This window comes from Staurois parvus, unplaced genomic scaffold (assembly GCF_062004578.1).
Source record: "Staurois parvus isolate SC_StPar_1 unplaced genomic scaffold, SC_StPar_1.0 ptg000058l, whole genome shotgun sequence".
NCBI lineage: Eukaryota > Metazoa > Chordata > Amphibia > Anura > Ranidae > Staurois > Staurois parvus.
The window spans coordinates 11,738,015-11,754,699 of NW_028317854.1; the positions used below are offsets into that span (position 1 = coordinate 11,738,015).

Below are 16,685 nucleotides of genomic sequence, written 5' to 3' on the forward strand. Positions count from 1 at the left end.
TGGTATAATAAGCATGCTTTACTACATAAAGAGAATGCTTTTACTGTGTAAGGGCAGCACAGTGGCTTAATAGTTACCACTTCCGACTGGCAGTACTAGGGTCATTGGTTCAAATCCCAACCATGGCACCAGGAGTGGCTGCCTGGAGTTTGCATGTTCTCCTTGTGCCTGCATGGGTTTCCTCTGGGTACTCCAGTTTCCTCCCATACTCCAAAGACATGCTGTTAGGTTAATTGGATCCTGTCTAAATTGGCCCTAGTATGTGTATGTATGAATGTGAGTTAGGGACCTTAGATTGTACGCCCTTTGAGGGTTAGGGACTGATGTGAATGTACAACATATATCTGTAAAGCACTGCGTAAATTAACAGCGCTATATAAGTACCTGTAACAAAATAAATATGGTTGTGGGTTTAGTAACACTTTGAAATAGGTAAGGGAAAGGACTATGAAGAAAAGGGGGGGGAATAAATAATAATAAAAAAAGAAGTTGCAGGTCATTTTTAATGATAACATTACTAAACAAACCATTTTTTGAGGTTGCAGAGCCGATTTCTAGCCCGTGTTATGTGTGGCCCTCTTCTCATGATTCCCACCGACAAAACAAATGCTTTCAGCAGCGAAGGAACAGCTAATATGGAGCAAATTTCATTGCCTCATTTCACAAGTTTACGAGTCCCCTTTGCTTTCCATCTGGAGTGCGCGGTGCCAGTGCTACAAAATTTACTAAAATTAAACGGCAGGGTCACAAAGAGTGTTTGTTTCTAACAGATGTTCCTGGGGTGCAAAATAAGGCAAACGTACACTCTGCTACTTAGAAAAGCACAAATATGTCTAGATAGCTTCACTGACACATGAGCCATAACTAGGAGAGGAAATATGGTCACTGCTCCATATCACAGTGAGTGCATATTAAATATTCTCCTGTTCCTGGAGGTACAGTATCACACTGCATGATCCTTACCTCAGGAATGAAGGATAAAGATTTACTCTGAGGTAATTATTTCCAAGACATTTATTGCCCTGATATTGATAAAAAAAAATACAAGTCAATCCCTCTCTGACTAGTATGAGAGAAAATTCTGATGAATGCCCCCGTCGTTCAACATTTACTATTATTACATGCTACTTCCTACAGCAAGGCTAATAACAGCTCACATCAGCATGATACCTGCTCCAGAGGATTACAGGGAAACACCAGCAGTAAAATGAAACTCATTTTCTTTTTTTTCTTTTTTTCATAATGGAAAGTGGAACATTTCAAGAGTGAAAACACAGAGAATATTATTTCTCTAAATATTTCCTCCATGGCTGAGCCTTCATCTTAAAAGATGCATATTTATAGTTGTCCTAAAATAAGCCTGCAATTATGTGCAGTCCAGGCCTCCATTATTTAAAGCGTACTTCATGAAGCTTTGCGGTGAGATCGGAAATTTCTTACAGGGTTTCATTTTGCTAGGGTTTATGTTTAGACATCTTAAGGACTTGAGTTATTGTCAGGAACAGGATTTTGGAAGTAGAAATGTTTTAAGCGAATGTTTAAAATTTTTAATTTTCCATGAGTGTGGTTAGTGGGGGCACAAAGTTCAACATTGACTATTTTTACTTCTTATACTGCTAGCATTAGTAAATAGACAGAAAAATATCTCATATTTACTTGTTTTAAAGTTGTTTTTACATGTTTTCAATTACTTCCTGGTTTCTGGGCCTAGGCAAAAGATGTCATGGATTTCAAGTATCTTCAGGAGGGGAGGAGGGGTTTTATCAGCTAAGCACACTCTCCTGCTTGAGCTAGGGCAGATGGATTCCAGGAAGTAAATGCTACATGAATCATCTGCCCTTACTCAAGATCGCATGGCCACAAATGCTAGGGGGGTGTTTTCCAAAGTGATTTCTCAGTAAAATAAAGCACAGAGACATGGATGGGTGGGAGAGTTTGCTTTGAATATACAAAACAAATTAAATAGCATTTTTGGTTTGTGGTGCACAGATGCAGTGTAGATCTGCTGTAAAATGAGACAATCTTGTACCTTTAGCTTTTAGTAAAGTGGTACAGATATGCATAGCTAATGTCACATATACCTCCCACAAAGGATGACAGTTGCACAACCTCGCTCAGCCCTCTCCTTTCCCACGTATGACATGCAGTAACGGGCGCTATTACACTAAACTGTAAGGGAGTTAATTAATAGTTTGTGATACAAACATGTGAGAAACTTCTACAATAGCAAGTGGCTTTTGCAAGCCTAACAAGTGTAGCACCCTAATAAGCTAGCGGGAGCTAGATCGTGATTGTCAGAGAGGAGGGTTGAGTAGCAGCCTGGGTGTGATAGTCTGGAAGTTAACTTTGGGTCAGGGCTAAGAGGCTCTGCAGGCCAGCCCCTCTGGAATTTCCCCCTGCTCTAGATATTTGGAGGAAGGTCTAGAGCAGAGGTCACTAAATTATTATTTTTATAGAGTATTTATATAGCGCCAAAGGGTTTGCTCAGCGCTGTACATTAGAAATGGCAGATTGCGATCTGGACTGGAAACAGTCCTGTCCAGACTGCAACCATGCCACTGCCACGGCTGGGTATCCTCTTACGGTCCTCTCACTCTGCCACCGATGTCATCCTCACAGTTGGTGGGGTGCGAGGAGCTGCAGATCAGTACTGAGGGGCGGGAGCTGGTGATTACCCAGCTTGCTAATATGTAAATACTTCCACTCTCTGCAGCTCGATACAGAAAGCAGGAGTCTTTTCATATTAGCACGCCAGGCAATTGCCCACTTGTTACCATAATAACTTGGGCAGCTCTTACCCCTCAGTCCTGATCTGCAGCTCCTCCCACCCCCACCCGCTATGAGGATGACATCGGTGGAGGGCTGGAGGCCCAGGAGAGGACACCCCAGAAGGACTAGTGCCTCTGCTTTGCCTAAGGTACCATAGGAATGTGCAGGGGAAGGATTGCATTAAAAGGGGCACTGTGTTATGTTAAGGGGTGCTGTGTTGTTATGGGGGCACTGTGTTGTGTTAAGGGGTGCTATGTTATGTTAGGGGCACTGTGTTGTGTTAAGGGGTGCTATGTTGTGTTAAGGGGCACTGTGTTATGTTAAGGGGTGCTATGTTGTGTTAAAGGGCACTGTGTTGAGTTAAGGGGCACTACGTTGTGTTAGGGGCACTCTGTTATGTTAAGGGGCGCTGTGTTGTGATGGGGGCACTGTGTTGTGTTAAGGGGTTCTATGTTATGTTAGGGGCACTGCGTTGTGTTAGGGCACTCTGTTATGTTAAGGGGCACTGTGTTGTGTTAAGGAGCACTGTGTTGTGTTAAGGAGCACTGTGATGTTTAAAGGGGCACTGCGATGTAAAGAGGGGCAGTGATGTGAAGGGGAACAGAGGACACTGGGACTTCTTGAAAGAGAGGACTCTGATGTATGGGGACTACAGTGTGAAAGGTACACTAAAGATTATAATGTACCGGGGGACTTTGATGTGTTCTATCGCTAACGAGATTTGGACCTCTGCTGGAAGGAAATTTTGTTGACCAGACCTCCGTAAATTTTAATTCAAGACCCCTGGTCTAGAGGCAGTGGGTTGATCTGAGGAGTGGCTGGTTTGTACTCTTGTGGGATCCTGGCCAATCCCCATCAGGAAGTTTGGCAAGGGGCTAGGACAACCCTTAAGGGTAAGGGAGTCTGCTCAGTGGCAGTAGAGGAAGAAGGGAGAGTTCGGATGGAAGACAGTGAGGAAGATGTGAGGCTGAAGGCACGAGACTGCGAGGAGGCCCACTGAGATGAGGCCTACCTGCAGGCCTGGAGCTGGAAAGTAAGAAAGCTCAGGATTTCACTGGCCCACCAGCGAGGACCACTTGTATGGCAGGGAAGGAGTGGCCCAGTTAATAGGTCTGGAAGCAGCCACCAATCCACCAGTGATACAGGGGAGGATCTGAGTGAGTACCCCTGCACCCCCTGGGTGGATAGAGGAAGGATCACTCTGGTTGGAAACCAGATTTGTTACCTATTTGGGACTGTCCAGCAGTTAAATTACCTCCAGATTGCTGGGTAAAGGAAGAGGAGTTCTGAGGTAGTACATTCTGGAGATGCTGGCTAGCTCTCCATCAGAGACTGTGCTGCAGAGAAGGCTTGTAAATAGTTGTCCTCAGTTCATCAGTTTCCTTGGGCATCCTGTACACCCCTAACCCTATCCCAGTTCAAAATCCCTAATAAAATGTCAAAAACAAAGCTCAAGGACTGCTTTCTGTCTCCTGGTACAAGGCTGAATATAAAATGTGTATTACCTGACTGTACAGGACTGTAGGGGGACCCAAACTTCAGCAACTCCAAGGGGAGTAGTGCTACATAAGCATGCTATATGTCACAAAATGCACTGTTTACATCCACAATAATATTTTATTTGCTGGTAAATGGACATTGGCAAATACGATATTACGTATTGGAAGTAACACAGAGTCAGTGTGATAATATAGACATATTAGAGCGAACGTGAAACGTGAAACGTATGAAAGGGTGCTTTTTTTATTATATTAAAAAAAAGTTAGACTTACCTGCTCTGTGCAACAATATTGCACAAAGCACTCCCTTACCTCTTCCTCTGGAGGTCCATCACCAGTGCTGTCTGTTTCTTTCTGCTCCAGATGCCCCCTTAGCAAGTCAAGTTCCTTGGGTGTATCTGGGTGGTCATGCTCCTGAGCCAGACTGTGTGAAGCCACAGACACACACAGTGCCAGTAAGGCATGACCCTGTTCCCTCCTCAGAGGAGTTTGACTGACAGCAGAAGCAGCCTATGACTCCACTGCCTTCAATGTGTCCTGTGGGATCAGGAAGAGAAAGGAGTGGTGCTGTAGCTGGGACAGTGCTGGATCGTTAAGAAGGGCCAGGTAAGTGTTTAGGGATGGGGAGATGAACAGGTTGTTGGGTGTTTTTTTACCTTAATGCAGGGAAGGCATTAAGCTAAAAAACAGTTTGACTTTAGAATCACTTTAATTTACTAAAGGAATAGGGACTCTTCACTTTGCAATGTTGAGCTTAGTAAATACAGTAAATCCGTGTTTAATTTGATCCCACTCATGTGCAAGGGAAATTAATAAAAACATTTTTCTTTTACTATTTTCTTATTATTGGATGTTTGGAGTGAACATGACTAATTTACTAAGCTCAGTGAACATTTGATTTGCTGAATAGAATCTACTTCTATATTAGTTCTGCCTAAGAGCATACACCACAATTAACATTATTGCCTCTTCTGTAGACCCTTCTAATTAAAGCTGGCCACTCATGCATAGGAATTCAGCCAGTTTAGCAGGGACTAGTCATATTTCGATCCATGTATAGGCTAGCTGGTTGTACACGAGTCGACCTATCGATCCACTTGTGTACAACCAGTCTGGTGGATTTTTCCTAAAAGATTAGTGCTCCCGGCTTTAGCAATGATCATTGTATTCTGCCGGAGGGGAAGGCTCCCCACTGGAAGAATACAATAACACACTGAGGGGTTAAACGCGAAGCTTGAACCCGCTGGTTGAATGAAAAGAAAAAAAGATTCCTGTATATGTCCTCACTTAGTCTGAGTCTGCTACTGTTGGCCTAAATCTCTAATCTGTAGGTAAACCACTCTCAACTGCCTCTCCCCTTTGTCCATATAAGCATTTTAGTAGCCATTAAGAGCATTTTAGTAGCCATTAAGAGCACTCCTATCAGAGGGGGTTAGGTGGGTTGGCGTGCCTTCAGGGAAGTCAAGCCCCTTTGACACTAAATCACAGAGGCCTAAAGAAGAGGCTTTTCTGGCTAAAAATGGTAAAAGGAGACTCTGACTGCATATTCTTCCCATGTCCACCAGAGAAACCAAGATGTGTTCTTCACAATCTGTTGCAATAAATATGCTAAATATTAGCACATAAATAGCTTTTATATAAAATGCCCCATCATGCCTTTGCTAATGAGAAAACGGAACCTCCAGGATTCTTCCTAGTAATTTTTATGTTTGTATCACAGGGAGTTGATTGCCATGATAACAAAACTCCAATAAAGTAGGAACCTGATTAGATGATGTGTTCGGTTGCCTTCCACATTCCTGTGGCCTGCATATGAAAACTGAAAGCTAAATGCTAATTTAAAGTTTCTCATATGACAAATGTCCATCAGTAACATAATATTCAAACACCAATTCTCTGAAATCACTGCTGAACAAACACAATAAATATAGCAATGACCAGAATGAAGATCATCATTTTTATGATCATAATATGGAATGGGGAAAATGTAATGGTTAAGGGTAAGAAAGTACAGGGTCAAACAACTGAAAATAGTTTGGTAAGGGTAGTGAAGACAAGATGCATTCATGCAAGCTACAGGAGAAAAAGAAGATAAAGAAGACAAAGAGAAATTCAAAAAGATAACAAAAAAATCGGAGAAAAAAAATCAAGATTACATCCATAATTCATGTTTTTTTCTATTTATAGCTGTCCTTTTTTCTAGTGATTGGATGTAAGATTTTATTTACTTGCTCTTACTTTTAAAATTGGCTGCGTTCTCTAAGTGCAATCGATAGACAATTTTCATTGTCTCCAGGCAGCTAACCAAGGATAGCTGGATAACATTTCCTTCTGCTGTGTATTGAAGCTGCCAGGGCATATCCAAAGGCAGTTTTATTGTGTGCCACTAGGTGGGGCTCAATATAAGCACATCCAACATACCAGTTGGACTGAGTAAAGAAAAGCCCATTTGTCCCCTATTTGCATACAATAATGTACTAATGGGGATCAAATGACTGATAATTTATGAAAGTAGAAAATGTGATATGTGGTCTTTATTTGAAAACAGCCATAATGACATTATTATGATCTAACAGAGAAGGACTAAGGGTTTCTGTTCACAAATTGTGCAATCCTGTTTTTCCATTATTTTAATAATGGAAAAACATGTACATGTTTCAAGCGGCTATTAATAAAGATATGTATTGAGCATATTTCTATACATGCATGTATACTTTAACGACTTGACCTCCAGAAGGTGTTACCGCCTTCATGACCAGGACATTTTTTGCTATTCAGCACTGTGCTACTTTAACTGGCAATTGCTTGGTCATGCAACACTGTACTCAAATTAAATTCCTATATTTTTTCACACAAATAGAGCTTACTTTTGGTGGTATTTAATCACCACTGGGTTTTTTATTTTTTGTTATATAAATAAAAACAAAATACAGAAAATTTTGAAAATAAATATTTTTTTTCTTAGTTTCTATTATATAGTTTTGCAAACAAGTAATCTTTCTTCATAAGTTTAGGCCAAAATGTAGTCTGCTACATTTGTTTGCTAAAAATAACCCAAATCAGTGTATGTTATTTAGTCTGAAAGTTATATTCTACAAACTATGGTATATATATTTGAAAGATGATCAATCCTGATGTAGTGATCTCGTTTCTTGAGGCCTTAAAATGGCAGGACAGTACAGATATCCCCCAAATGACCTCTTTTTTGGAATGTAGACAGTCTGGGGTATTTAGTAAGAGGCATTGTGAGTTTTTTGAAGTTGCAATTTTTGTCATAATTTTGGAAAATAAAGAAATCAAATGTTTTCCATATTTTTTTTTTTTTACATACTGCTACCAGTGCAGTATAGCATCATATGACTGGTGTGAGGGTGATCAGGGATACTGACTGGAAACAGTATGTATTTGTTTTACATACTATCATCAGAATAGTTCAGTGTCACAATAGTCATCATAGTGGAAGCCATTCATGACAGTTTTGTTTACATTTAATCATGTGATTGCTATGATTGGTCATAGCGATAATATGATACCCCAGCTGCCCACAGCAACCGGCTACCAAGCACTGTGATTCGCTGTGTCCACTGGACACAGTGATCACGGGATCACACCAATGCTCACTCCAAGGGGCGCACCACTGTGCATGTGCACTGTGACATAGCTGTGCAATGCTGAGCCTGGAGCTCCTGCCCACCTTCAATAAATATACTGTGGGCATACTGTAAGTGGTTAAAGAATATGTTACCCCAACATCTCATATTCCTGATCTGTTGTGCTTGTGTTAAAAAATACCCTGTTCTCTTTGAACTATTTCCATTGTGTGAAATATTTGGTGATCCTGCTATCACATCCTATGATTTCCTAATAAAACTGACCACACTAGGCATGCGAGCACAGCATGGTCAGTTTTCTAGCTATGTTCGGAACTCAGCCTGCTCTCCTCCAATAATTAGACTTGTCCTGACACACCTCATCCCTCCATTCACTGGGAAGACAAGTGTGCTGCTGATTTTCCTTCCCTAGCTTTCTGAGCTCATTATGCATCTGAGAACAGCAGGTATGTGATCAGTTATAAAAAATGAAAAAAAAAAAGTATTTATAATGTATTTTATATGTATTCACAAATATTTTGCTGTTCATTTCTGTTTTAAACTGAATGGGTTGTTTTACAAGGTTCACATATATTTTAGGATAAATTGGAGATGCTTGTGCTTTAATCAACAAGCATAGCAGAGACCCAGTTAATTTACCTAAATGGGAATTTAACCATTTGCCGCCCGCCCTATGGCTGAATGGCGGGCGGCAAATGTCATCAGCGTTCCGGGTGGATGCCATATGGCGTCCTCCTGCACATGCGCAGATTGCGCTCCTGCAGAGGCGCAGCGGCGCGATCTGTCACCGGCCGTGTACCTCGGACACGGCCGATGACAGATCTGAGTATCGGCCCCCGGCCCCGTTGCCTGTACCATCTGACCTGCTGTGACCAATCACAGCAGGTCACATGACAGTTGTATACAATGGATGGCTTCATTCATGCCATCCATTGTATACTAGAGTCTAGCTGTGAATGGTCACAGCTAATCACATGCACATGTCATGTGATTAGCTGTGGCCAAATCACAGCTAAGCACAAAAAAAAAAAAAAACCCTGAATGAATCGATGTCATTCAGGTAAATGCTTGCTTATAGCAAAGTAATTCTTTGCTATAAGCAAATTGTGTAAAAAAAAAAAATACTGATCACTTCCCCAAAGTAGTACAATGTTACTATAGTAACATTGTACTACTTTGGTCATAGTGAAATCTGAAAAAAAAATCTTAAAAAAAAGAAAAAATGTAATAAAAAAAAAATATATATATATATATATATTTTTTTTTTCATACTGTCACCAGTCAGTGTCCCTGATCACCGCCATGCCATTTATATGAAGACGCTGTACTGCACTGGTGACAATATGTAAAAAAAAAATAGTGAAACTAATTTTTTTCATTTTTTCATTTTCGAAAAAATTATGACAAAAAAAATACAACTTCAAAAAACTCGCCATGCCTCTTATGAAGTACGTTGGGCTGTCTACTTTGCAAAAAGTGGTCATTTGGGGGATATCTGTACTATTCTGACATTCTTGGACCTCAATACATCCTAATTTGGGTTATTTTCACCAAAGACATGTAGCAGAATACATCTCGGCCTAAATTTATGAAGAACAATTATTTATTTGCAAACTTTTATAACAGAAACAAAGAAAAACTTTTTTTTTTTCAAAATTTTTGGTATTTTTTTGTTAATTTAGCAAAAAATAAAACCCCAGTGGTGATTAAATACCACCAAAAGAAAGCTCTAGTTGTGTGAAGAAAATGATAAAATTTTAGTTTGGGTACAATGTTGTATGACCGTGCAATTGTCATTCAAAGTGTGAGAGCACTGAAACCTGAAAACTGGCCTGGGCAGGAAGGGGGTAAAATTGCCCGGTATTGAAATGGTTAAATGACAAACTAACCTCTGTTTGATAACATAGGACACAAGAAATGATTAAAGTAAGCTTCAGCAACCAATCCCATGCCAGTTCCTATTAGATTACAGCTGTTGAAGTATTTCTGGTTGTTCTTGGATATGGTGAATGATTGCACTTTGCCCAAAGTCTTTTTTGTGTGAGTGTGTCTATTACAAGGTGTTATATATAACTCAATAGTAACTGCTGGCCCATCCTAAGGCAGATAACAAACCTAGAGTATTCAGGTATAAAAAAAGAAATGAAATCTGACATTTTTTACTGTGTGCTAGTCAGCCCGGTTAGATGATGTGCAGTTTGTGGACTATTAGAAGCAATATTCAGTACACCCTGACCACACTGACAATATTATTGCCCAGGGAAAAGCTATTCATTTATTTGCAGTTACTTACTAAGTACTGTGCATGGCATATTCTCATGTTAGGTCACTACTTGTGATCAAATAACTCATTGATCTTCAGCTGGAAGCCCTCCAGCATGTTCTGATAAGCTATTGTATTATTATCATCTATTTGTTTTCACACAGGTTGGCCAGATTTCTATACCTGTAACAGTGCTGCCTTTTACTAATCAATAAACTTTGTAGTTCCCTAGTAATGGTGGTAGTAAGAGATATTTTATGGCTCATTGCACCTCAGAGAAGTTCCCAAAACAACTGCTGGTTAGTTAAAGTGGAACTCCAGCCATGTGTCCCCACAGGGAAGATTTGCCTCAGTGCTCTGCCTTTTGAAACAACAGGAAGTAAGGATATATCAGAGGGAACACAACAACTAAAAAAAACCTGATGGACGTTTTATTATTTCTCCATCCTATTACTAAAGTTGTTTTTATTTCTGCTTGTGTCCTCATTGGAGAGTTTCTCCTCCCTCCTAGTCATGATGACACACACAAAAGCAAGCAGAAATCCCCTCAATAGGACTCAGGGAGCAATAATTCTTAATCGTAATAAAACAAATCACTTACTAAGTACTGTGCATGGCATATTCTCATGTTAGGTCACTACTTGTGATCAAATAACTCATTGATCTTCAGCTGGAAGCCCTCCAGCATGTTTTGATAAGCTATTGTATTATTATCATCTTTTTTTTTCACCCAGGTTGCCCAGATTCCTATACCTGTAACAGCACTGCCTTTTACTAATTAATAAGCTTTGTAGTTACTTGGTAATGGTGGTAGTAAGAGGTATTTTAAGGCTCATTGCAACTCAGATAAGTTCCCAAAACAACTGCTGGTTAGTTAAAGTAGAACTCCAGCCATGTGTCCCCACAGGGAAGATTTGCCTCAATGCTCTGCCTTTTGACATAACAGGAAGTAAGGATATATCAGAGGGAACACAACAACTAAAAAACCTGAGGGAACCTTTATTCTTTCTCCATCCTATTACTAAAGTTATTTTTCTTGCTGTCTCTATCCTCTCTGGAGAGTTTCTCCTCCCTCTTAGTCATGATGACGCACACAAAAGCAAGCAGAAATCCCCTCAACAGGACTCAGGGAGCAATAAATTAATAATCATAATAAAAAAATAATATAAGTCATGACTTTCTACAGGACATATTAACTCCCTAACTGGATGCCCGCTACTGGCCTACGCAATCATGGTCTTCAACAGTCAGGATGCTGTGAGTGCCTAGAATTGTTTAGAATATCCAGACACTGGTAGGAGGTAGACTAGATAAAAAAGGATGGCTGCATAGACTGGAAAGTCATAAAAATGAATAAGAGTGGAACAAAAGTAAAAGCCTTATGAAGGAAAATCATTGTTGTCTTTCTACTGGTCTGCAGTAAAAACAAGAAAATACTTTAGCTGCCCACAACCATTATCCATTAATACAAACACAACACACATACATACGAATCATGAAAACCTTTTTTTTTCTGTATTTTTCTGTCTGTTAAGGGCCCCTAACATTTTTCCTACTAGTGTTAGTCCCTTTGCAAACTAACAATGTTATTTATAACAGGACTGTAAGGAAGATCTCTCTGTACTTATTTCAAGTGGAGCATCGCTTAATTAAATAAGAACAGGTTCACACAAAAAAAGATGTTCAGATGATTCTACCATCAATCTCTCTTTTTTCAACAAGAAAGCAAAAAAGCATTAGTAATTTATAAAAGGAAGACAGGTAAAAGTAAAACAGCATGACTTCTCTTAACATTGCTGTTGAAACATTTTAAGAACATGAGCTGAATCTGTAAAGAAGTCAGTAGATTTTGTAATCATCTTAGTCGGGCATACTGTCTTAAGTACCAACAATTGTAACCCCTTACAAATTATGCATTTCTTTAACCACTTGAGTACTAGCCTGTACAGTATATACCCCTACGTTACTAAGCCATTTTTTCGTATTTCATGTTGTGATAGTCTGACTGACAATTACTCGGCACTCCATTCATTTTCATATGACTTTCATGTCATTTTATAGAAAGATAGAGCTTTCTTTTGGTGGCATTTAATAAATGCTGTTTTTTTTATTTTTTACTATATAGAGCAAAAAACAACAAAAAAACCCCCAAAAATGTGGGATTGCTTACATTTACATTTTATTTCTTTACCTTTAAAACCAGACAACACAATCATTGGTATCGGTCAGTGGCATTTCTACCACCCTCCTCGCACTTACTTTTTAAAAATTACCCTACAAGTATTAGTGGTTAGTGGTATTTTAACCCCCTCACAAAAAAAAATGATCAGTAGTGATGAGCCCAACTTACATGGGTGTGGTTTTGGGTTAGTTCACAACCATTGCTGAAGATAACTAGCCAAACCCAAACTCAATTGATGTCAATGGGAGCCAAATGTTGACAAAAACAATAATGCAATAATGGCCATTTCTAGGGCTAATAGGCAAGGGATTGTAATAGAACTGGCATGGGCGCATTGGCAGTGCCCTGGGGAACATGTGCCAAAGAACCATTTTTAAGAAAAAATCCCATTTGGTGGGAGCAGCAATTTAAATAATGCTTAAAGGCCAATATTAAAACTCAAAATTCCATTAAATAGCATGCCTGTGGGATAACCTTTTGTGAATTGGAAAATTTGTATGATGTATACAACCCACTACAGTAAAAATTACATTTACAAAAATGCAGTATAAATTGCCACTAAATAAGAGGTATAAGCTGCATTGTTCTACCTGTAAGAAAAGTAGCCAGAATTCCCTTCACCTATACCATACTCTTATCCTAGATTAAAGTGAGGTTCCAGCCATTTTTGTGTTTATTAAAAGAGAGCAGCTATAAAAACTGTTGCTGCTGACTTTTAATAAACACACGCTTACCTGTTCCAGGGTCCAGCGATGTGCTCACTAGTGCCATTCCTTCTCTTCTTTTCTCCATGGCGCCGGCATCTCAACTGTGGGCACCAGGCTGTGACAGCTTGTGCCTTCACAGGATGGTGCTCACTGCACATGCGCAAGTCACGATGCACCTCCTAATTGGTCTGGAAGTCTTCTGGGACCTGTGAAGGTTCCCAGGAGACTGCAGGAGGAAGGAGGGGGCCAAACCCTGCTTCACTTTGCCGCGGTGAAATGAGCCGGAAGTGGGAGCGGGTACCTGCCAAAACCAGATACCTGCTCCCTTCTCCCCCCCAAAAGGTGCCAAATATGGCAGTGGAGGGGGGAGGAAGCAAACAAGTGGAGCTTCCACTTTTGGGTGGAACTCCGCTTTAAAATCTGGTATAAAAGGTAATGGGAAATTCCACAAAAAATAGAATAGGACTCCCCCTAAATGACCTACCAAACCTTTATCTTTGATAAGGGTCTGCCACTGATGGGGGCACAAGGGGGGGCTACTAGAAAAGGCCCTATGAATTCCATTCCACAACAAGAAAGCAAACGCAGGGGGTAGGGTTTCCCCAAAGGACGAGTGTGTGCTCCCCCCCCCCCCCCAGAACTATACAAGGCCACATGCACTCGACATGAGGAACCCCCTGGCAAAGTACCTTGCTGCTGACGGAAAGCTTATCAAATTCTGCAGGCCCATAGATACTACCCCCACACATGATTGAGTAAGTACCCTTATTCATTCACAAAAAATGCAAATAGTAAATTTAAGTGTGACCTTAAAGTGAAGTATGGCCAAACAAGTTTTGGCCATACCTTTATTTTATTTTTTTTCTGTATGATATATTTGTGAAAATCCAGATTTAATAAAGTCTTCTTCTAAAGTCAATATAAATTAGTTATATTGCATTTCAACCAAATTCTGTGTATTTTTAGATGTTGCAGGAATGGTGAAATCCATACCTGAATTGACTGTAACACCTGGCTCTTTGACTGGAATGCCTTACTTAAAGAGGAACTCAACAATCATATTTCTGAAAATTAAAAGTCAGCAGCTACAAAAACTGTAGCTGATGACTTTTAATAAACACTCACCTGTCCCAGAATCCAGCGTTGTGCGCACTCGAGCTGGTTTTTCCACCAGTCTGCAATCCCCAGCCCAGGCATCTTAACTCTGAGCACCCTGTGACAGCTTGCGGCTTCACAGCTGGTTGCCCACTGCACATGCGCGAGCCGTGCTGCACTGTGTGAATGGTCGCAAAGGTGTAACGGAGCCTCAAACTATATGTTCAAATAAAGATATGATGATGTAAAATATTATATATGTTGTATGTAAAGTAACACCACCTTTAATATTATGGATTATATGAAAATTAGATGTCATTTTAATAACTATTCATACAGATATCTTGAAAACTTAGAAACAAATATAGTTTAGTAAATCTTTTTGATGGTTACAAAAATATCACAACCACAGTGTGAAATGAATTGGGATGCAGCATATAAAAGGGTGAGAATATAATTTTATAGAAAAGAATCATCTTTATAGTCAGTTAAGCAAGTGCATACACCTACACATGACATTGTAAAATTGCAAAAAATCTAGAAATCTGTTGAACGTTTCTAGAATACAAGAGAATGAGTATAAAAATGAATGCCGCTAATAAAATACAGTGTTGGGAAAAACAATTTACCTTTATTCCAGGAAGTCCAGGTAGCCCAGGCAGCCCTGGTTCACCCTACAGAAAAATCATATTACAGAAAGATATGTTCTTGTGGTGAGAATAGGGAAGACATAATGGAACAGTAACAGCAGACTTTATACCCTCAGAAAAGCAAAACTGTGGCAATAAAGTGCTTTTAATGATCACCGGCAGATGGTAAAATAGTGTCTGCTTGAGAAATAGAGCATAGAACAGGGGTGGCTGTAATGGATAACTTTTATGATTCTTAAAAATATTTCTATATAACAGCAGATAGAGCAAGCCCTTTCGTGAACAACTGTGTCTTTTGCTAGAAGCATTTTTAGGTAAACCTCCTACCTGGGCAGAGTTTCTAATGAAGTATGTTCAATTATGCCTGCTTACAGTGATATGACGTAATTAAGACAAGGCACCACACTGAACATCTGATACCTTCTTTAAAAAAAATATACAATGGCTACCTGCAACTAGTTTTCAAATCATAAAAATAACCAATCTTCCCCCGCGTGCCAGATTACAACACAAGCCTAAGTAATGCTGGAAAGATCTGCTACTAAAAATAATGTCATTGTTTATCTTCTATTCAAAGACACTTCACTCTATTTCAATTTTGGCAGATTATAGCTTGTAGCTTAATAAATGCATGGAAAAACAATTGCTGAAACCTGAAAAAAAAAACATAGCTTCCTAGCAACACGGTCCTTAATGTGTACCTGAATTTACACACGAAAATGTGTAGAAAAATGGCTGCATTTCTGGCTAATTCTATTAAATCAGTCTACAGTTTGGGAACATCTACATGGTCCAAAAGAGAATTCTTTTCTTTCCAGCTCTGTGCTGCAATCACGGCTCAGGACAGTACCTGCTGACATCATATAACAAACGTACCAGGCAGACAGGATTATTGTTTTTCACCAATGGTGAGTGGAATCACAGCTTGCACCATAAATATAAAATATAATTATACTGTCAAATTATCTTTTTTCATGCAAGTTTTGTCCTGTTTATCAATACTATGTTATCTCATGTATATTCATAATCTTTAATAAAGAAATGTGAATATATAATTTTCAATAAACATTCTTCTTTATCTCAGCACAAACAAGAAAAAGGTTTTATTGCTATATTTTTGTGTTATAAACCTTCACTATTCCATTCTCAAAACAAAAGGCATAAATGCTATGCTTTTCTCTTTCTGTATTCTAAAGTACAAAATGCTTTAATTATAGAGAATAATCTGATGTGTGACTGCAGCTTTTAAAGAATGAAAACACCTTCAAACTATTATAGAATGATCTGTGCACATAAGAACTATAAAGTTTAAAAAGATTCTTTTTTCACAAGTGAACTCATCCTTTTTTTTATATCTACTGTAATAAACATGACAAAGCAATTCCTAAAACAAATTGTATAAAATGATGGATGAGCTGTCAATTTATTTTAATCCTGTAAATATGTAATTTATTCTTAGGAATGAATTGAATGGGAAAACATTTTCTATTCTACTCCTAAAACGTACATTTTGATGAAGGTTAAAATTGAAATGCAGGATAATTTTTTAAAAGTCTACTGGATAAAACACAACCAAATTACATTTGCACCTACTTTGCCTGGAAGAGGAAAGAAATTATTTGCACTTCATCACCTGACAGTATCAAAAATTTTATTTTTGTATTCAGTCTGGAGGCTCCATTATGGTAATTTAAGTATGGTGTACACATAGAAGGACAGCGGACACTGCTATGCATTATGGGAGCCAAGCCCTATAATGACATATCAGGAAGCAGCCACAGAGTTAAACAAAAAAAAACATTCCTATACATGTAGATATGTAAACATGTACAGCAGATGAACACTGATCTAGAATATTCATTAGCATAGATTCTTAGTTTTCTCCCCCTTTGTAGAAGTTAGGGGGTCA

The 16,685-nt window shown here is 39.1% G+C and overlaps 1 protein-coding gene across 1 annotated transcript in view; it reads right to left on the reverse strand.

Moving 5' to 3' along the window:
- Positions 1 to 16,685, reverse strand: part of COL25A1 (collagen type XXV alpha 1 chain) — a 658,924-nt gene that overhangs the window by 129,153 nt on the left and 513,086 nt on the right. Inside the window, exon 18 of the mRNA XM_089668497.1 lies at positions 14,756 to 14,800. Within this exon, the coding sequence (XP_089524623.1) occupies positions 14,756 to 14,800 (45 nt within the window). The remainder of the gene's footprint in view (positions 1 to 14,755; positions 14,801 to 16,685) is intronic.